General features: G+C 40.6%; 2 protein-coding genes across 11 annotated transcripts in view; one reads left to right on the plus strand and one right to left on the minus strand.

The window, feature by feature from the left end:
• FOXN2 (forkhead box N2) overlaps positions 1-8,214 on the minus strand; it is a 68,264-nt gene extending 60,050 nt beyond the window's left edge. For 2 of the 6 annotated variants that reach the window (XM_085019354.1, XM_013987897.3), the window contains exons 1-2: positions 7,854-8,022; positions 262-333 (exon numbers count right to left, since the gene is read on the minus strand). The gene's annotated coding sequence lies outside the window, so the exon portion shown is untranslated. Of the gene's footprint in view, positions 1-261; positions 334-7,853; positions 8,023-8,176 lie in introns of those variants that run through there. The other 4 variants (XM_085019353.1, XM_003125154.7, XM_085019352.1 and 1 more) reach the window with 3 other exon arrangements.
• The window catches only part of LOC146404818 (uncharacterized), a 210,601-nt gene continuing 193,842 nt past the window's right edge, over positions 8,183-24,941 (plus strand). For all 5 annotated transcript variants that reach the window (XR_014841983.1, XM_085019356.1, XM_085019358.1 and 2 more), the window contains exon 1: positions 8,183-8,584. Coding sequence is in view for 4 of the 5 variants with exons in the window: in XM_085019356.1 (XP_084875482.1) it covers positions 8,241-8,584 (344 nt within the window). In the remaining variant the exon portion in view is untranslated. The remainder of the gene's footprint in view (positions 8,585-24,941) is intronic.

Genomic DNA, 24,941 nt, shown 5'->3' on the forward strand with positions numbered 1-24,941 from the left:
GCTCAAAGTCATCTATTTAGGAGCCTTCCTTGAATTATTAGTTTTTTTCCAATCATGATCCTTAAGCACCCTATATAGAACACTACAATAGAACTTACTTGCTATTTCTGATTACCCTAATTATTTGCTTACCTTTCCAACTCAATCACTAGACCAGTAGTTTTCAAACCTTTGATGTTATCCCATAACAAGTACATTTTTATAAGAGATCCATGAGATGCTTACATACATAACTGAAACAAAATGAAATAATGTCTTTACCCTTGCCACATACAACACACTGAAATTTTCTTTTTTCTTTTCTTTCTTCTTCTTCTTTTTTAATGGCTGCACCTACGGCATATGAAAGTTTCAGGTCAGGGACTGAATCCACTGGAATAGGTCATAGCTGTTGCTGAAATTTTCTTCTTTCTTTCTTCTTCTTCTTTTTGTTTTTTTGTTTTTGTTTTTGTTTTTGCTTTTTAGGGCCACAACCTCAGCATTTGGAACTTCCCAGGCTAGGGGTCTAATTGGAGCTACAGCTGCAGGCCTACCCCACAGCCACAGCAATGCCAGAGCGAAGCTGCGTCTTCAACCTACACTACAGCTCACAGCAATGCTGGATCCCTGACCCACTGAGCAAGGCCAGGGATCGAACCCAAATTCTCACGGATACTAGTCGGGTTTGTTTCCACTGTGCCATAACAGGAACTCCTGAAATTTTCTTTTCAATAACAACTTACTATACTGATTCTTTAACATACATTTAAGAAAGTGTACTAGAATATAAACTCTTTATTCAGAACAAAATTACATTCATTTTTATGCTCTATCACAGATCATAAAATTTAGTAAGCAAAAGTTTAAAAGAATGAATATATATAGCAGAGTCCTGTACTAGAAAAATAGAAAAGTAAAAGAGTAATAAAGCTTTGATGTCAAGCAGACCCATCATCCATCAATTTACTTAATCTCTGACAAATAACCTCCTATGTCCCAACATCACTTACTTAATTTACTACAACAATATAGTTGTGGCATTCATATCACAGAATAGGCATTCTATAAATATTAGTTTGCTCTCTTTACCCTGTATTCTTCCTGGGGAGATACCAAGATGCAAGCATCTTGTCCTGGCAAATATCCATTTTTCAAAGACTTCAGGTCATAGCACAAAGAATATGAAGTTTTACAGTGAGTTAAGGATCCAGTGTCACTGTCTTGGCTGTGGCCGGGGATTGATCCCTGCTCCAGAAGTTCCACATGCCAAGAATGCAGCCAAAACAAACAAACAAGATTAAGTTTTAAAATCATAAAGACCTGGAGTTCCCGTCATGGCACAGTGGAAACGAATCTGACTAGGAACCATGAGGTTGCGGGTTCAGGTCCCTGGCCTGGCTCAGTGGGTTAAGGATCTGGCATTGCTGTTAGCTGTGGTGTAGGTCGCAGACTCAACTCAGACCCCGCGTTGCTGTGGCTGTGGCATAGGCTGGCAGCAATTAAATTAAACTAAATTAAAGCTCCAATTAAACCCCTAGTCTGGGAACCTCCCTATGCCACAGGTGCGGCCCAAAAAAGACCAAACAAACAAAAAAAACCCTAATTAAAATCATAAAGACCTGGGTTCAAATATCCAGCTCTGCATTTACATACCTTCTGTTTCTTTATAAGAATAAAACAACTGCACAGTTGTTATGGGTGATTAAATTATATACTCATGTGTCTAAGGTAATACCAAGCCAAAACATGGTAGTCACTTAATTCTTGCTATGATTATTAACAAATGTTGTTCAGTCGGCGCAGAGGTAGAATTTAAACTGAACTTTTAAGGATGGAGGAGAGGCATAGGGCAGGCAGAAGGAACAGTAAAGTCTTAATTTACAAGAAATCTCTTCCTTTTTTTCTGTATTTCCTCTTTTAAGATAAACCACGAGAATGTACGTCTATCAATTTCCTCAATTCTCTACCTTCAGGGTTATACATATGCCTCAAAATAACTATACTGTGTCAAAATTCTAATTTAAATATTAAATTAGGCTCAGTGGACTGAACACTAAAAAATGTGAAAATGCATTAATATTTCAGTAAGAATTCCAATCAGAATTCAAAGTAAGAGTACTTTTAGTTAACCCAGTTAAGTAGAAAAATTAACTCAAATTCTCATTCAACAAGTCTTTCCAACAACTTCTTCGAAAACCTCTAAGTAGCAAAAGCACCAAATACCTAGAAAAATACAATAAAGAAGCCAAGAATTTTCTTATACAACCTGCAAACTTTATAAGATATGAAGATAATTAATGATAACTAAACTATTCTGGTAATTCAACAGTAATACACCTACTTGGAGAGAACCAAAGTAACTTTATACATGTTGGTAGCAGAAAGATAGTTATTTTTATGATATATACATTTAACCTTTATGATGACAGCATATTTTCTAAATGGCTACTTAATAGCTTTATGCCTTTTGGCTTACAGTAATACTATGCTTATAACTGTCAATGAAAGAAGACCTATGCAGGTAAGGGGATACATTCTATTTTATGATTACATTAGGCAGACTCCTCCAAAAGAGTAGGAACGATGTCTCCTGCTCTGTACTAAATTCTTAGCACTTAAAAACAGTAGATACTCAATAAATATCTGTCCAAGCTTAAATGCTGATTTATGCACAAGGAAATCAGGCTAAGAGAAATAAAAAATACATGAATCAAAATTAGGTCAAGGCCTTGAGCATGGGCTATGCTTGGCGACTTGCTTCCAAAGAGTAGAGTATGAACAGGTGGAGACTGAAACCTCACAAAGACGTCAAATAGGTGATCAATGTTAACATCATCAATTTTTATGTTTTTTGGTATATACCCTTGATGCTGTGATAAGAATGGCACTTCACCTGTTGTCTTCCTCCCTAAAACCCATAACCCAGTTTAATCATGAGGAAAACATCAGATAAATCTCAATTGAGGGCTATTCTACAAAATTTCTAGTAGTCCTCAAAACAGTCACAGTCATCAAAAACAAGAAAAGTCTGAAACTATAATTCTGGAGGAGAAAAAGGACTCTAGGGGAAAATTAATGAAATCTGAATAAAGTGTGCAATTTAGTTAATAGTAATGTAGCAATGTACCACATTTTTTTACTTTACTACTAAAGTTTCTTTAGTTGTGACAAATGTACCATAATGTAAGAAGTTAACAGTAAGAAAAACCAAGTGAGATTTACTCTACTACCTTGCTACTCTTTTGTAAAATTATTCTAAAATTAAAAGCTTATTTAAATAAAAAAAAAAGTTAGGGTAATGGAAATAAATACATAAATCAAAATCCCTTGGAAGTGAATGGGAGTTTCTTTTGTGGTTCTGTGGGTTAAGAATCCACCTAGTATTCATGAGGACGCGGGTTAGATCCCTGGCCTCGCTCAGTGGCTTAAGAATCTGGCATTGCCATAAACTGAAGTGTAGATCACAGATGCAGCTTGGATCTGGCATGGCTGTGGCTGTGGCATAGGCCAGCAGCTGCAGCTCTGAAACAACCCCTAGCATGCCACAGGTGTGGCCCTAAAAAGAAAAAAAAAAAAAAAACCCTGAAAGTGAATGATGATAAACATTCTTTCAGATTCTATTTGGCAGCATTCTCATATAGTGGAACTAAAGTTACTGAATAAATCTATAGTACTAATCATGAAGTCACATATGACCAAAGCAGATGTCCCTTAAACTTGTTTCCCAAGCATCAACACTTCAATTACTGACTTAAGCTGTCAACTCTACATTAACTGTAAATCCCACACCTCTAATCTCTAGTCGTTGAAGGTTATATTCACTTTGATATCTCCCACTCAGTTTATACTCTAACCTAACTCACCATTTTGATTATACTCCTCTTCCAAACCTCCTTATCAAAGTTATTAATTTATCTTTCAATACATCTTTCTCCTTCCCATAGTCAATAATTAGTCTTGCATACTGCTGTCACGTGAAACTTCCTCAAATAAGGATTTTATCTTATCATTACCAGGTTCAAATTCCTTCCCTTTTTTTGGAGAGGGAGGGGGTACCAAACCCTATTCTGAATTCAGAAATGATGTGTTTAAGGCCATCCATAATTGGTTATTCTTTTGAATCATTCACTTACAGAGAGCTTTGCATACATCTCTTCACTCATATTCTAAGTGCTGCCTTTGCTGTACTCAGAAAATAATCAAATACTAAGCATATAATACATATCTGAAAAAAATAAGACTCCCCTGGATGGTCAAAGACTACAAATTTCTTGAAACCTGAATTTGAATTTCTTGATAAAACCTAAAAAGATGATAAAGAATACAGGAATTTGTCTTAATTAAGCCTGTAGCTTCAGTTCCTAGAAAAGTGCCTGGTGAAGGGTAGGTGCTCGAAAATATTTATTGCATAAAAACAAGGCAGTATAGAATGCTACAGCCCAAAAGAATAATACGCTATTAGAGAAAGAAAATAATTTTCAGTTGGAGATGTGAAAGAAGGTCTAAAATTTTATGATTCTAAGACTCTTAGGGCAAGATTTTAACCAAATCTCAAGTGTGAGTAGATCTTCAATAGTTAAGAGGATGAGTGCAGGTGCATTTCCAACAGAAAAATGTTGTATCAGCAAAGGTAAAAAGAAGGAAAATTGTTCTACCACTTAGAAGTGGTAATAATGAACACTTACCAAAGTTCTGGGACCAAAGTTTGAAAAGTTTTGGGAAGAAATTTGGTATTCATGCTGGTCATTAGTGATATAACCTTTAGGAGGATTAATCTAATGGGAGCAACACGAAGGTTAGACTTTTGAAAGCAAGAACCTTACTTTCTTCAAAAGCCTCTCCTATCTACTCAAACCCTCTAGTTTCCTTCTTCTCTGAACTCTTATAGTACCTGCCTGCATCATACAATTTAACTCTTAATTACATAAACTTTTTTTTTTTTTTTTTTTTTTTTTTTTTTTTTTGCTTTTTAGGCCTGTGCATGTAGCATATCAAAGTTCCCAGGCTAGGGGTCGAATCAGAGCTACAGCTGCTGGCCTACACCACAGCTACAGCAACATAGGATCTGAGCCACATCTGCCACCTACACCACAGCTCATAGCAGCAACACCAGATGCCCAACCCACTGAGCGAGGCCAGGGATCAAACCCACATCCTCATGGATACTAGTTGGATTGTTTCCCTTGTACCACAATGGGAACTCCTATAAACTTTTATGTATACTAATCATGACACTTCAACCCAAGAAGAGAGATCAAATCTTAGACCTCTTTTTCTTCTCTAAATCAATCAGCAAAGCATTGGATCCTCAAAACTTTATTTTGGAGGAGCTTATGCATTTATACAAAACCCAGTAACTGAAATGACACAGTCTAACAGCAACACACACACACAAACTGCCATAAGAACAAGATTAACCCCCCGTTTGGATGGCACTTTTAAAAGTTTCATTTGATGGTTGATCCCATAACTAATAACGTTGTTATCTCCCAGCATGTTTTCAGCGCTTCCTGCTTTAAAAGTATTTCTTCACCTCATTTAGCTTTTTTTTTTCCTCCACTAAGCACTGCACTCATTGGTCAGCACACATACTAATTTCTCAAATGTATTATCTTTCCTGCACTGAAGCCCCTCCCATCTTTTTAGCTATTAACATCATTGAGAACCCTTGTTATGGTGTAATTAAAATTATGAAAAAGTGCTGCTTTAACTTCTTCTAACAATTCTTTTAAATATTCTAAATGTTTCCTGTGGTTTTAGCACTTTTCAAGTAAAACTGATTCAAATACAAACAAACGTTACAGAAATATTTCAAATTATTATTATTACAGGTCATGTCTGTGGCACATGGAAGTTCCTGGGCTAAGGATGGAACCTACAGCAAGGCAGGGACAACGTCAGATCCTTAACCCGCGAAGCCACCTGGAAACTCCAGAAATAATTCTAATTCACCAAAGCATTACAAAATGAAGTATGATGCACTAGTAACCAAGGATTGTTATGTACTTAAATTCTAAAAATTTCCAAACTCTCCAAGTTTATCCTCAACCCTTTTAATTTGTATTAATCTTTTTAAATTTAAAGTTATTTTATTTATTTTACTTTTTATTAACTTTTTTATCTTCAACCCTTGACATTTTACGCTTATGTATCCTAAAAATTAAACTTCATTCTCTTAAAATCTGTTCATGTTAACATATTAACTGTCAATACTCTGCCTCAAAAAAGCTTAAGTGAACATGCATAAATCAACTATTTAAAAAGAAATCCTCAAGAAGGTGATTATTTCTGATTACATTAAGCCTCTCATTAACAGCTCTGAAATTCACACTTTTTTTCCCAGAGTTAGTTGATAAATTCCATAATGTACTCTTCTATTTACCCATCACTCCTTAATGGTACATAATACTGCTGAGAATTTAAAGATGAATCATCAAAATAGCAGGAGGCGGCAAAAATGTCAATATACCCCTTACAAAGACTGCAAGGCAACAGATTCGGTTGGAAAAGACATAAACAGTTCGGTCTTTCCCACTTCCCCATCTCAGAAAACACCACATTAAATGTGGATGCAGATACTGCACAGTTACAAAGCCCCTGGCTACCAGTGACGCCTGTGCTCTAGAGGCGCTAGGGCACTCAATTATACTCAGCCGGCCACGTGGCTGTCACAATCTGAAGACAGGAGAAACAGTGTAAACTAAACCTGGAAAAAATAATCAACCTTCTCCCACAACGTCAGAATTGGGGTGCGAAAAAAATGTGTATCTTTGCACGCTAAAACTTTTTTTTCCTGCAAAGTGAAAACGAAGTACAGAGGCTGCTTTAAAGAGATTTTAAAGCAGAAATCAAGTCCAACAAGATCCCGAGAGTGTGTTCCCAATGAATTAAGACACTCCGACTCCCATGAGTTGCGATGGGAACTGAGGCATTCCTCAAAGAGGCAAAGGGGTGGAACTGAGTAAAATGGAACACAACGCACATGGGCCGCGGTCCCCTGACTCCCACCGTCCTCCCGGGTTCCAGACTCGCGGATGCTGCGGTGGGGAGAACTCAAAAAGCTGAACTATCTCACACACGCCCTCACGACCTCTCACCTTCCCAGGAAAGAGGACTTAAGGGCAGAGATAACCACCGGGCCAAGAGAAGCCGCGAACAGGAAGTGTCCATATTGCTGCGCAAAAACACTAACTCCCACCCTACCAAAACGGCCCCCCTCAGAGGCCCCGGGGGCGCCTGCTGAAGGAGTGGCCAGAGGGTGCCGAGCTCGGCCACCCCCACATCCGGGACCCGCCCCTGCCCACTCCAACGCCCGGTCGCCCCACTGCTCGAAGTTCATTCCCGGCCGCGCCCGGCGCCTCCCCGGCCACTATTTGGCCGGGCCCAGCCAGTCTGCCCGGTCCCGGACAGGACCCCACGCCTGGCACGTCTCGCTGCACTTCAAGCCGGGGGAGGGGGTGTTGCAAAGACTCTCGGCGGGTTTGGGGCGCTTCCTCTAATAACTGGCCCTGAGTCGAGCCTTAAGCTTCCTCAGAGCCAACTCCGAGCCTTTCCGAACAGCCGGCACCCCTCCCGGGCGATCATTACCACTCAGGAAAAACTAACTCCTCACGGAGCCGCACCCCCTCAGTTCACCACCCCCCGGGAGCCCACACAACCCAAGCCGCACGCAAGAGAGAACTCTGCGCCGGCGCCAATTCCTCCCCGGACAAAAATGTCCGGACGCGTCACGGGACAGCCGCCTCCGCGCCCCACACCCGGCGCCTGCCGCACGCGCTGCCTCCACGCCCGGGAGCGGCTCCGCGAGTCCGCGCGGGGAGCGCGAACGCCGGGCGGCGCCGGCTGGGGAGGGCTACGCTCCGCCTGGGACTCACCATCAGCTCGGCCGCGGCAGCGGAGAGGCGAGGGACAGGCAGGGGAAGACACAATATGGCAGAGAACCGCAGCTGCTCCCGGCGGCTTCCAGCAGCCGCCTCCGGGAAGACGCGGCGAGAAGGCAGCAGCAGCTGCGGTGGCAGCAGCGGCAGTACCACATCCCCCCTCCCGCTCGCTTCCTCCCCCTCCCTCTACCCTCCCCCGCTGCTATGGCAACGCGGCGCCAAGGAGATTAGCCCCGCCCCTCCCTCTGGTCCCCGCCTCCAGCGACCCCTAGGGAGGGGGTTCCACCAGTCTCTCCCTGTCCCCTCCCACTTCCTACCGAAGGGCCGGTCCGGGACCGGCTGGCTGCCCAGAACTGCGGGTGGGAGAGGAAAAGGGGGTAGATGCGGTGTCCGGAAGGGCGGGGCTCGCACGGAAGGCAGGGCGGAGACGTTGTGGGCCAGTCGGGTTTCGGGCTGAGGAAGGGCTGGGGAAGGCGGGAAAATGGAAAGGCCTCGCCCGTCCCGGAAGGACCTATAGGAGTGCAGCAGTGCGCGGCGCGACTGCTGAGTGGCCGAGGTGGTGTGGGGGCGGGGCGAGATGAGGCGGGACGAGCGTGGCGGTCTGGCTGGGGCGACCCGCGGAGGCTGCGGTGGGACTGTAGCGACGACCGCAACAGCGCGAGCTTCAGTGGGTTTCTTCAAGAGCTTTCCGCCATTGACCAGGCTTTGAAAGCGCTTTACGAACGGTAAAGCATTAATAGACACTTAAAGTCGTATCACCCGCGCTTGACTGAAATTTTATGTGGCGATTAAAGTTAACGTGTGTGAGACAAAAAAAAAAAAAAAAAGATTTTGGTATAAGATTCAAAATTTAATAAGCATAGCATTTACTGACCTCTCACAGAGTGCTAGGTACAGGGCTAAGTTCTTTACGTGCATTGTCATAATCATAATGCTGAGACACATTGCCACATAAAACACAGGCGACCCCCGTTAAATCTGAATTTCAGGCAAATGTGGAATAGCTTTTTAGCATAAGAATGTTCCCTTTGGTATATACCTTCCAGTTTTGTTTTGTTTGCTAAATCCACCAACGCTATTCTAATTCTTACTAATTCCCACTTTACAGATAGAGAAACTGAGGCGGACAAAACTAAGACTCCATTTTACATTGTCATTTTGACCCTGATAATTAAATATCTGAATTCCTATATCCACATCTTCAAAAACTAGAGTAATGATGCTTTTCTCACAAATGTGTTTGAATGAATTTTTTTAAGGGTATGTGAGAGAGACCTGGACAGTGATTGAGGCATGCTAGGTAGGTGCTAACAGAAGTTCATTTCCTTCCAGAACAATGAATGTTAACTGTTTATGTGCCAGGCTCTAAGTATAAAGTGAGCAGAATATGAAACAAGATGCCTACTGATAATGAAACAAATTAAGCTGTAAGGATGACACAGACACCAAAGAATTATAGGTGTTAACAGTATACAGTAACAAAAATGGAAGTGGTTGACCCTCTCATTCCACAGATGAAAACACCATGTCTACATGATTGTCCAAAGTCATCTACCACTTCCATTTGTTTTTTATTACACTGTCCTGGAGGACAATCCATAGGTGCATTCAGAGTAAGAGACCACAGGATTTCCCTCTGTGGCTCAGACATTAATGAACCTGAATAGTATCCGTGAGGTTCAATGCCTGGCTTTGCTCAGTGGGTCAATGATCCGGCATTGCTGGGAGCTTTGGTGTAGGTCAAAGATGCAGCTTGGATCCACTTTGCTATGGCTCTGGCATAGGCCAGCATCTACAGCTCTGATTTGAGCCCTAGCCTGGGAACCTCCATATGCTGCAGGTGTGGCCCTAAAAAAAAGACAAAAAAAAAAAAAAAGACAGAGTAAGAGACCACAAAGCAAATGTACAGTATGCTTCAACTGAAGCAAGAGTTGCTTCAGTTTCTCCCTTCAGAGCAGTCAGTGTTGCCCCCAAATGTGCCCCCTAAATTCAGGGAAGTTTCTAGAAGGAGAGTGTAGCAGAAAGGGAGCAGAGGTAAGAAGGAAGGAAGTGTGAGGGAAGGTGGTTTCTGGAGAATAATAGCCTCCTCAGACCTCAGTCTTGTTTTCCTCTATTGGTTATGGTCATGGTCTTCATCTTCTTATAAATTGCTATACTTGTGTCTTACTTGATATATTGAACTTCAGTTTCTGTTTTTCCTTCTAATCTATTTTAAACTCAGGTGATCAAATAATCCTCAACTCCAGAAGAATCACAGAATTTGAGAGCTTGAAGTTATATATACTTTAGAGATATGTCTAGGAACCCAGTCTGTCATGGGTGGGAAAATAAATCCAGAAAAGTTATGTAACTTGTCCAAGGTCAAATAATGAAACTTCTGCATCCCCATCTACTAAGTTTTCTCTGCTGATCATCTCCCACTGACTGATTCACCTACCCCCAGAGAGGCTGGGCACATTTAAATCATCTCTCTGGGTAAGGCTCAGATCTCTTAGAAAAATCCGTCACACTTGTTTAGAGCCCAAAGACACTTGTATACTTAGAGGTTATTTTAGAGGACTTTGTATAACTCCAAGGAAAAGCTCTGATTAAAGATAATGATGATTCAGAGTGAATAGTTTTTTCCAAGGAGTTTACAAAGACTAAAAAGTAAACCAGAGCTTAACTCTTTAGGAAAAGGAGAATCCTGGTGTTTTAAGATCTCCTGCCATGCTTATATTCATCTTTCTCCAAAATACTTTAAAGGAACATATTCAATATAAACTTTACTAGAAGGCAGGTGTTTTAAAAATACATTGTGGAGTTCCCATTGTGGCTCACCTGGTTAAGAACCTGATTAATATCTATGAGGATGTGGATTTCATCCCTGGCCTCACTAAGTGGGTTAAGGATTTGGCATTGCTACAAGCTGCGGTGTGGATATGGCATTGCTCTAGCTGTAGTGTAGGCCAGCAGCTGCAGCTCTGATTTGGCCCCTTGTCTGAGAGACTCCATATGTCACAGGTGTTGCCCTAAAGAAGAAAAAAATATGTATTGTTTAAAATGCCCTCGTAAGAGTTCCCATTGTGGCTCAGTGGGTTAACAACTGGACTAGTATCCTTGAGGATTTGGGTTTAATCCCTGACCTCACTCAGTGGGTCAAGGATCCGGCATTGAAATAAGCTGTGGTGTAGATTGAAGACGTGGCTTGGATCTGGCGTAGTTGAGGCGTAGTCTGGCAGCTTCAGCTCCTAGCCTGGGAACTTCCATATCCCTCAGGTGCTGCCCTAGAAATAAAAAATAAAATAAAATGCCCTCATATTTAAGCTGAAAAGTGATAGGAACTCAAATAGACATGTTTATATTTTAATTTATTTATTATTGTATCTTGTATATTTAAAAGGCTTTTTGATCATGAATTGATGAGTCTAAAAATAACCAGTTTACCAACAGAATCTAGATTTCAAGCCCCTTGAAGTCAATGATCATGTCTTTTTCATCCTTATAGTGCAATTTCTTAGAATAGCTTTTGGAACAGAGGTGATGTTCAGTAGTATTTGTCAAAAAAAAAAAAAAGTAATTTACTCAAATGATACCAGAACTAGGATACAACATTGCTAAATACTGGTCTGGAACTTGGACTCAAAAGGTAGAATTGTGAAAGTATAATTTTTTTTCTTTTAAGGATTTTTTTTTTTTTTTTTTTTTTTTGTCTTTTTGTCTTTTTAGGGCCTTACCCTCGGCAAATGGAGGTTCCCAGGCTAGGGGTCTAATCGGAGCTGTAGCTGCTGGCCTACGCCACAGCAACTGGGGATCCAAGCTGCGTCTGCAACGTGCACCACAGCTCACAGCAATGCTGCATCCTTAACCCACTGAGCAAGGCCAGAGATAGAACCCGCAACCTCATGGTTCCTAGTCGGATTCGTTTCCGCTGCACCACAACGGGAACTCCTTAAGGATCTTTTTCAATGTATTTTTTTAAAAGTGACTTGTCAGAGTTCCTTGGTGGCTGAGTGGGTTAAGGATCTCTCATTGTCACTGCTGTGGCTTCGGTTGCTGCTGTGGCACAGGTTCAGTCCCTGGCTGGGGAACTTTGCATGCTGAGGGCTCAGCAGAAAGAAAAAAAAAAAAAAGCAACTACCTTATTTAATCATATTTACATTTGTATAAGCCCTGGTATTGGCAGTAATTTGGACCAACCCTCCTACTGAGGATACTAGAAAAACTCAATTCAGGAGTTCCCGTCATGGTGCAGTGGTTAACGAATCCAACTAGGAACCATGAGGTTGCGGGTTCGGTCCCTGGCCTTGCTCAGTGGGTTAAGGATCTGGCGTTGCCGTGAGCTGTGGTATAGGTCACAGATGCTGCTCAGATCTGGCGTTACTGTGGCTGTGGCGTAGGCTAGCATGTAGCAGCTTAGGTCACTGCTGTGGTGCAGATTCAATCCCTGGCCCAGGAACTTCCACATGCTGTGAGGCTGGCCAAAAAAAAAAAGTACTTAATAAGGTTGTAGATTTAAACGTAAACATATCACTAATTACATTAAGTGAAAACAGATTCTAATTTAATGAAAAAGATTATTTTGTTTACCTATTATTATGTAACAAACTACCCCCCAACTTAGTAATTTTAAACTTCACCACTTTATTATATTTCTCGATTCCATGGGTCAGATATTTGGATAGGACACAAAGGGAATGGCTCATCTCATCTCTGGTTGGTGTCTGGTTGGATGGCTCCAGTGGTGAGGGAAGCTGGACTAGCTTGACTGAGATCATATGTATAAGGCCTTGGTTCTCACTGTTGATTGGATTCTTTGATTTTTGTACAAGCAGTTTTCATGACTTCTTTCTCTCCAAGTGCCTCTCTGTATAGTCTCTTCTGGGAGATAGGCAGCCATCTTATACACAAGCTCAGGGCTTCCAAAGGAATTAGACTTGGAACTAGTACATTGTCACTTCTGCCACATTCTATGATAAACAAATTGTAGCCCCACTCCAGTCAAGCAGAAGGAGATGTATTATAAGAACATAAATATCAGAAGGTGTGATAAACTTGGGGCTACTTATGCATATAATCAGCCAGCACAGATTGTCAGACTGGACAGAAAGTCATAACTGAACTATGTGTTGTTTAAAAGGTATATACCTAGAACATAAAAATGCAGAAAGGTCAAAAGAAAAGGGATGGAAAAAAAAAATACAAAAACTAAATCATGCAATACTACCAAAAGAAAGCTGGAAGAGATTAAGTAGACTCTAAGACTAAATGCAGTACTAGAGATAAATGAATACTCTTTGTAGTGGTAAAGATTTAGTTGGCCAGAAAAATATTTTTAAATCAAAATTTGTGTTGCCTTACCAGCATAACCTCATAGTACATAAAACAAAAATTACAGAACTACAAGGAATAAAAAAAATTCATTGAATTAAAAAAATTGACAATTTTAGAGTTCACACTGTGGCTCAGTGGGTTAAGAATCTAACTGCAGCAGCTTGGGTCACTGCAGAGGTATGGGTTTGATCCCCTGCCAGTGCAGTGGGTTAAAGGATCTGGCATTGCTGTGGCTGTGGCTTGGATTCAGGCCCTGACCCAAGAATTTCCATAAGCCTTAGCAGATGTCAACATATTCAGTTACTGATAAAATAGATAAAAAATTCAGTAAGAATAAAGTATTGTAGAATATTTTTTTTTCAATAAAGTATTGAAGAATACTTTTTTCTTTTGCTTTTTAGGGCCGCACTTGCAGCATATGAAAGTTCCCTGACTAGGGGTCAAATCGGAGCTACAGTTGCTAGCCTACACCACAGCCATGGTAACTCAGGACCCGAGCCATGTCTGCAACCTACACCACAGCTCATGGCAACACTGAATCCTTAACCCACTGAGTGAAGCTGGGGATTGAACCTGCATCCTCACTGATACTAGTCAGGCTGGTTACTGCTGAGCCACAACAGGAACTTCCTGAAGAACACTATTAGCAGAGTTCCATGGTGGCTCAGCAGTTCAGGATCCAGTGTCATCACTGCCGTGGCTTGGGTTGCTGCTATGGCACAGCTTGGATCCCTGGCCTGGGAATTTCTGCATACCAAGAGGTTGGCTAAAAAAAGAAAAAAAGAAAAACACTGTTAGCAAAGTTCAGTGCAATGGCATATTGAGTACATTTCTGTAGTCCTTTATCTATGAGCAAATTCGTCACTTATTTCTGTTTGGATTTATAAAGCTGGAAGGGACATCCAAGGATCCTGATTAGAACATACCCTTATTTTACAGCTCTGTTTACCATTGTATACCTTTACCTCATTCATTAAATAAACATATTAAATTTGTACTATGGGCCAGGACCTTTATGGCACAGAGATGAAAACTATAGGAAAAATTATAGACAAAGAAAATCAAAATAAAATATGGATTTGTAAGTGTAGTGGTAGAGCTTTACATAAGGAGCAATGGGAACCAACTCCTGACTTAGCCGCAAGAGCTCATGTCTGAGCAAAACACGAAGAAAGAAGAATATGGAGTAGAAGTGGCAGTGTGGGGGTGGGAAGTGGCATGGCACATAGCAAAGACTGGTTCTCTGAGAGCTGACTGTTCAGAGAACTGTTAGTCGTTCGGAATTTCTGGAGTATAAAAGACTGCTCGAGTTAGGGGTTATCTGGTTGCAAGAAACAGAAATTCATGCCAGCTGGCTAAAGGAAAGGAGGAATGAATATAAAAATAGGCAGGGATTATGTGAGACACAACTGTGGGAAGCGCAGCCAACTTTACAACTCCCCTTCCCCCTTTCTCTTTCTCATCTTCTGATGTCTGATCTCAGTTTTTCTTAGTATGTCTGCTTCATTCTCTCTGCAGATTGGCTTCTCTGCTTAATTTCTGTTTGCATGTGGCCTGTGACTGTCCTAAGTAGTGATCCCAGCTCTCCACTTCTGGCCCCTACCCAGTCTGCCCAGCTTTCCTGTTTAGCAACGCACAATTATTACTTAACTCACAGTTATTACTTAATTGGGACTTGGGGTCCCAATTCCAAATTCCTGGGAGGTGTAATCAACTGGTACTATTTCAGTAAGCCTGTAGATCCTGAGGTCAGCAAACTACAGCCTGGGGGTGGGGCAAGGGTGTTAGGGATCTGGCCTGTCTTTCACTCTTGTAAATAAAGTTTTAATGGAAAACAGCACATTCATTGGCATATTGCCTATGGCTGCTTTGGCATTTATAAGGACAGAGCTGAGTAGTTGCAGCAGAGTACCTATGGACTTCAAAGCCATACTATCTAGACCTTTCAAGGAAAAGTTTGCTGACCTCTGTATTAGACAGGTGAATGTGGAGACTAGGGCTATAGAGGCTTGAAGGGGGCAGTGGAGGCAGGGCTTGGCTCTAGTAATGAAGTTCTGAGAGGGGAAAACACCTCCCCCTCTGCAGAAAAAGGATAATGTGGAGAAAAGGCAGCTGAGGAAGTATTTTGAGAAAACAACTCTTTGAATGTTCTAAGGCAGGAAAGATAATAATGTCTAAATATGTGCTAAATTTCTTATACGAAGGGTGAGAGAGTGCAAGACAGTTACTCCTTAATCTGGAAAAGTTCATTAAGATGCTAAATTTACGAAAGCGTGTCACAGTAACCACCTTTAAATAACACACTTGTGGCAAATTTCCCAGACCCTTCCTAGTTAGCTCTTGCTGAGATGAACTGGCTGAGGCACAAGATTCATTATATATACAAAGATTTTTAAATGCATGTCCAGAGAAGGTTAAATACTTACTTTTTAAAAGAGGGAGAGAGTGAGAGTTACCAAGAGAATGAGACAGATTAATGGAAAGACAGAGGCAGATAGGTTGAGACTTCAGGGGAGGAGGAGATGAAATCTAGAAAATGAAAATTTACCATTTTGGTCAACTTAAGATCACTGTCGGGAAAATCTTTCATAGGCGGTCTTTTGGTTTGAGTAGAAAAACTATGAGAGTTTAAACAATCTTAGGGATCATTCTAGTCCTTGCTACCCAGTATGTGTTCTGAGCTCACTCAGCAGCATTGGAATCACCAAGTAGTTTTATTATTATAAATGCAGAATCTCAGGCCCCACTCAAGATCCACTGATTAAGAAATCTGCATTTTTAAAGATTTCACAGATGATTCACACACATACAAAAATATGAGAAGCACTGAATTAGAACAGTAGTATTCAGACTATTCAAAGCAGAACAGTATGGCTCGGTTTTGTTTGAGTGAAATCTTACGGAGCCTAACTATCAAACGATCAAAGTGGACTTTCTCTGGTTGAAGATGGATGGATGCTGACAGACAGAGAAGGGCTGGAAAAATCTAGGCATTTAAATCCAGCGTTCCTCCAGAACACAGTTTGGAAACCACTGATCTAGCAGAATGAGTGGGAGTAATAGAATCTTCAGGGCCCAGTTCTGTCAAACTCACAGGCTCCCTTCCACTTCCACCTCATTGAAACTTCTGCTACAATGAATCCCTGTTACTGTTGGGATATGTCCTCCCTTGAAAGAGTTGGAATTTTTTAAGACTTGAAAATCACTGATCTAGATCCCTTCGCTCACCTTAAAGATGGGGAAACTAGGACTCAGAATGTGACCAATGAAACTCCGTTAAAATATGGCCACATTTAAAACTACACTGATTGCTAACAAAACAGGCTGCTCTAAGCTGATATCTGTGTTCCCCCAAATTCTTCTGTTGACCCATAATGCCCAGTGTGATGGTTTTAGAAGATGGGAACTTTGGAAGGTGATCAAGTTATGAGAGTGGAGCCCTAAAGAATGGGATTGGTGCCCTAATAAAAGACCCTTCAGAGCTCTGCCATGTCAGATTACAGTGAGAAGATGACAGTCTATGAACCAAGACTTGTATTCTCACTAGACACCGAACTATGGGTCTTCCTAGACTGCAGAACTGTGAGAAATAAATGTTTGTTGTTTGTAAGCCACCCAGTCTATTATATTTTGTCGTAGCAGCTAAAATGAACTAAGAGGCAAATCTGAAACTTCACTAATTCTTAGGAACAAAAAAGTGCTAAAATTCCATATTCTTTTTTATCTAGCATGAAGTAGAGAGATTGTGTGTACAGTTTTTTAAAGCCCTGGATTTAGACTTTACTGATTTCAGTCCTGGCTGTGCTACTCACTAGCCCAGGCAAAATAGTTCAGCATTTTCTAAACTTCATCATGTCTAAAATGGAGATAATAATTCCTGCTTCAGAGGAGTACTGTGAGATAAATATATGTGAAGCAATTTAGCAATGGCCTGGTGCATAGTAAGTGCTCAATAAATGTTAGCTACTATTAATATTTTAAATAAACAGCTGAAAAGTCAAACTACTTCAATTTTAGAAATTGCCTAAATGGCAAATGGGAAGCTAGATTGTTTTCTACTGCTAGAAGGGTAAAACAAATTTATCTGCAATAGGCTATCTAGTAAATAGAGTTTCTTCAAAATTAAATACTGCAGTTGTGAAAATGGTTCTTGAAAGATAAGGCAAATGTTTAGGAAAGGCAGAGTACTTTTGCGTGTGTGTGTGTCTTTTTAGGGTTGTACCTGCAGCATATGGAGCTTCCCAGGCTAGGGGTCAAATCAGAGCTATAGCCTCTGGCCTATCCAACAGCCACAGCAATGCAGGATCTGAGCCACGTCTGCGACCTACACCACAGCTCACGGCAACACCTGATCCTTAAACCACTGAGGAAGGCCAGGGATCAAAGAGGTGTCCTTATGGATGCTAGTCAGATTTGTTTCCACTGAGCCATGACGGGAACTCCAGGAAGGCAGAGTATTAAAGAGATTCCAAATTATATTATAGCAAATGCAACTTTTTGTTCCACGGTAGTGTTGCATTTAGAGTTGGGCATTTTTAGTAACTATGGTCAGTTGCCTCACTCTGTCTTTTTGATTGTACATGCCCCAAACCTTGAAGTCACACTTGGCATCACTACTTCTCTCATAACTTCAAAACATGTCTAGAATCTGACCCCTTCTCTCTACCTCTGTTGCCACCACCTTGGTCAAAACCACACTCATCTCACTGAATGACTTTAGCAGCCTCCCAACTCCCTGCTTCTATGTTATTTCTTTTTCTTTTCTTCCTTCTCTCCCTCTCTCTCTTTCTTTTCTTACCTTAGCAGCCAGAGTGACCCTCTTAACATCTGTCAGTTCACATTACTCCTGAGCTCAAAACTATTCAATGGCTTCCCCATTTTACTCAGAAATGAAGCCAAAGTCCTTATAATAGCCCACAGTCTTTCATAACCTAACCACATCACTGGCACAACCATTGGCCTCCCTGCTCTTTCTTGATAGTGCCAGGCCTACCCCGCCCTATGACCTTTGTTCCTTGCCCAGAATGTTCTTTCCCAGATATCTGCTTAGCTAACTTCCTTTAAGTCTTGCTTAAATTCTACTTTCTCAATGGGACTTTCCTTGACCTCCTAATTTTACATTGAAAGTCACCCCCAACCATATCCCAGGAATCCTAATCCCTTTTCCCTTGTACTCTTATTTTTCCCAAAGCATTCATCATTTTGCAACACACTAGGTAGTCTATTTATTGTAAGTCTGCATCTCCCTGTCCCACATACTAGAATGTAAGCTTCAGAGGTGTAGCAGTCTCTGTTTTGTTCACTTATGTATGCTAAGCATCTAGAACAGTGCTTGCCATATAGTACACACTCAGCAAATATTTGCCAAATTAATTAATCTTGTAGTTACTAGTTTTTGTTTATTTTTGGTCATACCTGCAGCATGTAAAAATTTCCAGGCCAGGGACTGAACATGTGTTACAGCATAGCCTGAGCCACAGAAGTGAACACCAGATACCTAACCCACCGAGCCACCTGGGAACGCCTTTTTTTTTTTTTTTTTTTTTTTTTTGCTTTACCTGTGGGACATGTGGAAATTCCCGGGACAGAGACTAGTTACTAGTTTTGTGTGTGTTTGTTGTACTATATTATTTGGACAAAGACTAAGCTAAATTGACAATAATTTGACAAATCCAGTACTTGCATGAGATAAAGGATTTCCATTTTCTTTTTACTTTTCTTTGTTTTCTGTTTCTTCTTCATGCTATGATAAAACCCCCAAATGTCTTAAATACAACTGTATTTTAAGTTGACATGCATATCTCCTCACCAAAAGATCTATACTCATCATGTTGTTTAATATATACTTATGCCATTTCCACTTCCTTTCTAGGTCGCAGCCCCATACCTATGTGCAGAAGAGAACTTTTATGTCCAAATATCCATTATTTTTAGGACTGCCTAGTCTTATACATTGGCTGAGAGACACTCATCCTCAGGCCAGCAGTCTGGATTGGGACTATTGCTGTAAAGAACAGAGAGGATAGGAGCTGTTGTGCACAGAGGAAGAGCTGGGGATTGGCCCCTCTGTGGGAAAATGTTGAATCTCTGTTACCCTTTTCCCCATGGGACAAGAGAAAGAAGGCAAATACAAGTGGGGACATTAGTAAAATTTTATGCTCTGTGCCATGGTTTATAAAACCCTCCATTGGCTCCTTTATGAAATCCCCAATAGAATCTGCATTGCTTATAAATATTTGAAGAGTGGGTTTTCTTTGGAAGGGATTTTTATGTGTTCTGATTCCTACTTCAAGGTTGATATGGAGCCAAAATGGAGGCTTCCATGGCAGGGTGACACAAGGAAAATTTTAGGTGTAGTATTAGCAGAACTAATAAAGACCTATTCAAGTAACTGAGAGAAGTTTTGGGAGAGGGACCATAAAGACGACAAAAATTCATATAATTAGAGCTCTCCTTTGGGGTTAGGAATATGTCTCCTCTAAATGTCTGCTTTAAACATATAGATGTTGCCAAGGAAGGGAGAAATTGGTAGGGTCCATCCCATCTTTTGTTAACACACTTATTGAGGTTAGTTAGCTTCTTTAATAAAAATGAACAAAATCTTGAAAGAAAAGGCAAAAGGAAGGTATTCATGGTTAGGATGAAACAGGCATTTCAGAAATGTTTGGAGGCAAAGCATACTGTCAACAGGCTTAGAAAGGCATTGGGATCATAGTATGCGTCCTGGCAGTAGGAAGAGGACATAGTTGAATGTGTTGCTCTTTTTGTGTTTTGTGAGAGGTTGGGTCATGTTCTACTCAATTTCATCATTTTTGCCTAATACCATTCTTGGCCTAAGGTTTTATGACCATGAATATCCTCATCTTCCGCTGTCTTTTATCTCCAATGGAATTTTACTCTCATTTAATCAAGTTCTTAACAATTTAGAGCTCTGTTTAAAAAAAACAAAACAAAAACTGCTGATTATGTTTATACAATATAAGGCAGATTATCAAGCCATTAGTAGGAAGATGAAGAAATAAAAGGCACAGGAAATACTAAGAGGTCATAGGGGTCTCCTTAAATAAATTTCTGGCTTGGGAACACAATGCATATGTTATTGAAAGGTAATGAACAATAAATAGTGGTAAATAAGAAACAAGCAACCTACAGATAACTTTGGGATAGTGGAAAAAGGCCTGAAGGAAAAGATGATTGGGCATTGAAGCTATGTGAGGATTACTAAATGGAATGTAGGAGAGAAGAAAGAAATTATATTCTGGGTGGTAGAAGAAATTGATAGTTCTCTGTAATAAAAGACCTGAAAGCCGCCATAGATAGACATATAATTGTCTATATTTCATATGATAGTTGAAAGTCCTTAAAAGCTTTTAAGTATTTTATATACAACATTTTCCCATCTGTTTCTTTATCAAAGCTATATAATGTTTTTGGAAGAATTACCTTTTTTATTTTGGCTGCTTGGCATCGTAACTTGAATACTGCTAGCAGTAGTTTCTTCGTCTAAAAAGATATTTCAACATAGACATAAACATGTACACGCAAACACACAGGTATTTGTGATTTCATTGTTGGCATGCTCTGGAAGTAACTATCGTTTGGGAGCTGGGCTGGCTTCTGGGTATGTGACTAATACATTCCTGTAGGGCCTGGTGCTCTGGAGGCCTGCTTTGGAGGTGTAATGTCTGTAGTCTCCTCTTTATAAATTTATCTTTGAATTTGTGTTTTGTAAATGAAGTTGTTGGGACGATGAAGCATATGATGGGGACTGGGGCTTGGAGCTTCAATTCACACATTGTCCATCTGCTGGCTTCCCAGGATGGGTTCTCAACTACTGGCTCCCCCAAGCCCTGTCCTGCCCTCCTCTTTGCCCCTGCCTAGAGTGGCACCTGCATTATGGGGAAATGGGGAAGTTGCATTCTACTAGCACCCTCCAGCAGGGAACTGGATCCCAGTGGGGTGAAGGTCGTGGTCCATCACACACCCACAGCATCTTGGAACAGGCATGGCAGTGCCCATCCCTGCCCCAGGCTGGTAGCACCACAGTGCTTTTGGTAGGTGTCCTGGTAGGGGTAAGCTCTCACTTCCCCCATCTGAGTACTAAGTGCCTCCTAGAGTAGGTTGCTATCCTTTGGGGATTGCCCCTCTGCCATGGGCTAGGGTGGTGGACCATGGTAAGGGAGGTTGACTCCTGCCCCTGGCTAGGGCACAGCACTTAGGTCCTGCAGCTAGTGAGTGGTGAACCTGGCAGCGGTGGATGGGAAGTGTGCACAGTTATGAAATGGTGCCCAGGGGTACCTTTGAGCAGTGTCTTGAAGGTATCCCCATGCAAATTAATGACATTAAGTAGCAAATAAGAAAAACACCGTTATGAGTTGAGAGAATAAGAAATAAATGTTTTATATTTTATTATGTACTGTAAAATTACAGTATGTTGGCGCTTTTTCCTCTTTTTGAACAGGCACTGTATTTTTATTTTTCACTAGGCCCTGCAAATAATATGGCCAGTCCTGTCTGTAGGCATTCCACTTCTTTTTCCTTTCTAAGTTATAGGTTATAACATCGGAAGTGGTGAAATGTCTTCCATTAGTGAAAATAGCCAACTTTTAAAATACATAGTATTATTAATCTTCATTTACCTTTGATGGGTTTAGCAAAGGGGAAACAATTTTTTCCACACCCATAAAAATCACTGTATCATTAAATTCACTTTACTGTATGATTTAAAATTAATAAGCAGGAAAGAAAATTTAGTAGAATCAGTAAAATTTCATTTTAAATTGCAGTAATTTCTTTTCTTGGTGTTCTTGATATCTAGCAATCATATAAAATGTTGCTTCTGTATAGATGTTATATTACATAGAATTTATTTTCAGTTCTGAGGCAGTCAAGTCTTCTAAGGATAAAATAAGCATTAAAAATAATTGAATCTTTGAAATATGCATTTGCTGTCTCTTTTATAGAGAAGTGGTAGAGCTTAGTAGAAAGGACCCAGAATTCTGAGATAGAAAAAGAAAATGAGCAAGTTATTTAACTTTTCTGGTTTTCAGTTTTATCTTGGTTAAATAAAGACCTTCAACTAAGTAGAAAATGTCTTAGGTTTCTTCCAAGCCTGGAATCCAATGAAATTTGAATAGCATGCTTTAAACACACACACACACTTTACTATTAAACTTTTTTTTTTTTTTTTTTTTTTTTTGCTCTTTAGGGCCACATGTGTGTCATATGGAAGTTCCCAAGCTAGGGGTCAAATCAGAGCTGCAGCTGCCAGCCTATGCCACAGCAACACCAGATCCAAGCTGCATCTGCAACCTACACCACAGCTCACTGCAATACTGGATCCTTAACCCACTGAGCAAGGCCAGGGATTGAACCTGCATCCTAATGGATACTAGTTGGGTTCATTTCCACTGAGCCTCAATGGGAACCCCTAAACTATCTTTAATAACTGTGGATCTTGGAACACATTTGCATGAAATGAATAGAAACCTTCTGAATGTACTCAAGATTCGATTCTCTTTTTGAGAAATTATGTCATGTAGAACAAGAATGTAGAAAATATGCGTGTATGAATACATATTAAAAATAACTGTAGGGACAGACCAATGGAACAGAATAGAGAATCCGGAAATAAACCCTGACACCTATGGTCAATTAATCTTTGACAAAGGAGGCAAGAGCATAATATGAGAAAAAGAAAGTTTATTCAGCAAGCATTACTGGGAAACCTGGACAGCTGCATGCAAAGCAATGAAATTAGAACACACCCTCACACCATGCACAAAAATAAACTCAAAATTGCTGAAAGACTTAAATATACGACAGGACACCATCAAACTCCTAGAAGAAAACATAGGCAAAACACTCTCTGACATCAACATCATGAATATTTTCTCAGGTCAGTCTCCCAAAGCAATAGAAATTAGAGCAAAAATAAACCCATGGGACCTCATCAAACTGAAAAGCTTTTGCACAGCAAAGGAAACCAAAAAGAAAACAAAAAGACAACTTACAGAATGGGAGAAAATAGTTTCAAATGATGCAACTGACAAGGGCTTAATCTCTAGAATATACAAGCAACTTATACAACTCAACAGCAAAAAAGCCAATCAATCAATGGAAAAATGGGCAAAAGACCTGAATAGACATTTCTCCAAGGAAGATATACAGATGGCCAACAAACACATGAAAAAATGCTCAACATCGCTGATTATAAGAGAAATGCAAATCAAAACTACCATGAGATACCACCTCACACCAGTCAGAATGGCCATCATTAATAAATCCACAAATAACAAGTGCTGGAGGGGGTGTGGAGAAAAGGGAACCCTCCTGCACTGCTGGTGGGAATGTAAACTGGTACAGCCACTATGGAGAACAGTTTGGAGATACCTTAGAAATCTATACATAGAACTTCCATATGACCCTGCAATCCCACTCTTGGGCATCTATCCGGACAAAGCTCTACTTAAAAGAGACACATGCACCCGCATGTTCATTGCAGCCCTATTCACAATAGCCAGGACATGGAAACAATCCAAATGTCCATTGACAGATGATTGGATTCGGAAGAGGTGGTATATATACACAATGGAATACTACTCAGCCATAAAAAAGGATGACATAATGCCATTTGCAGCAACATGGATGGAACTAGAGACTCTCATACTGAGTGAAATGAGCCAGAAAGACAAAGACAAATACCATATGATATCACTTATAACTGGAATCTAATATCCAGCACAAATGAACATCTCCTCAGAGAAGAAAATCATGGACTTGGAGAAGAGACTTGTGGCTGCCTGATGGGAGGGGGAGGGAGTGGGAGGGATCGGGAGCTTGGGCTTATCAGACACAACCTAGAATAGATTTATAAGGAGATCCTGCTGAATAGCATTGAGAACTATGTCTAGATACTCATGTCGCAACAGAAGAAAGGGTGGGGGAAAAAACTGTAACTGCAATGTATACATCTAAGGATGACCTGACCCCCTTGCTGTACAGTGGGAAAATAAAAAAAAAAAAAAAAAAAAAATAACTGTAGGATTTCTCGTCATGGCTTAGGGGAAGTGAATCTGACTAATATCCATGAAGACGGCAGGTTTGATCTCTGGCCTTACTCAGTGGGTTAAGGATCCAGCATTGCTGTGGCTGTGGTGCAGGTCAGTGGCTACACTCCAGTTTGACCTGGGAACCTCCATAGGCCGAGGGTGCAGCCCTAAAACAACAAAACAAACAAAAAAAAACCTATAAAAGTAATCACCACTCAGCTAAAGAAATAGAATATTACCATACCTTGGAAGCCCCTTGTTTGAACCTCTCTTGGATACTAGTTGCATTTGTTTCCACTGTGCCACAACAGGACTCCCTGAAACAATCTGAACATACCTCTCTCCCTTCTGCAGAGGTAACTGTTAGACTGTTTTTTTGAGATAATCATTCTCTCATTATTTACAGATTTTACATCTATATAGGTGTTTTTAAATAATATGTTCTTTCTAAAGGAATGGGTATTATAAAAATAACATTTTTCAGTTCAAAAAGAAACAAGCAACAAGTAAGCCAAAGGAAGGACAGGCCTCTATACATTTTGGGACTCTCAGTATCAGGATTGAAAGACCTTTACTCTAATGCACTATCATAAATGTGCCTCTCTATCAATAAATACTTTTATTGATAGAGAAAATCTTGGAGTTCCCATCGTGGCTCAGTAGTTAACAAATCCGACTAGGAACCATGAGGTTGTGGGTTCGATCCCTGGCCTTGCTC

This window comes from Sus scrofa, chromosome 3, assembly GCF_054392235.1.
Source record: "Sus scrofa isolate SSC_HxYL_T2T_F1_AM1 chromosome 3, Sscrofa_HxYL_maternal_Yorkshire_Landrace_v2.0, whole genome shotgun sequence".
Classification (NCBI taxonomy): domain Eukaryota; kingdom Metazoa; phylum Chordata; class Mammalia; order Artiodactyla; family Suidae; genus Sus; species Sus scrofa.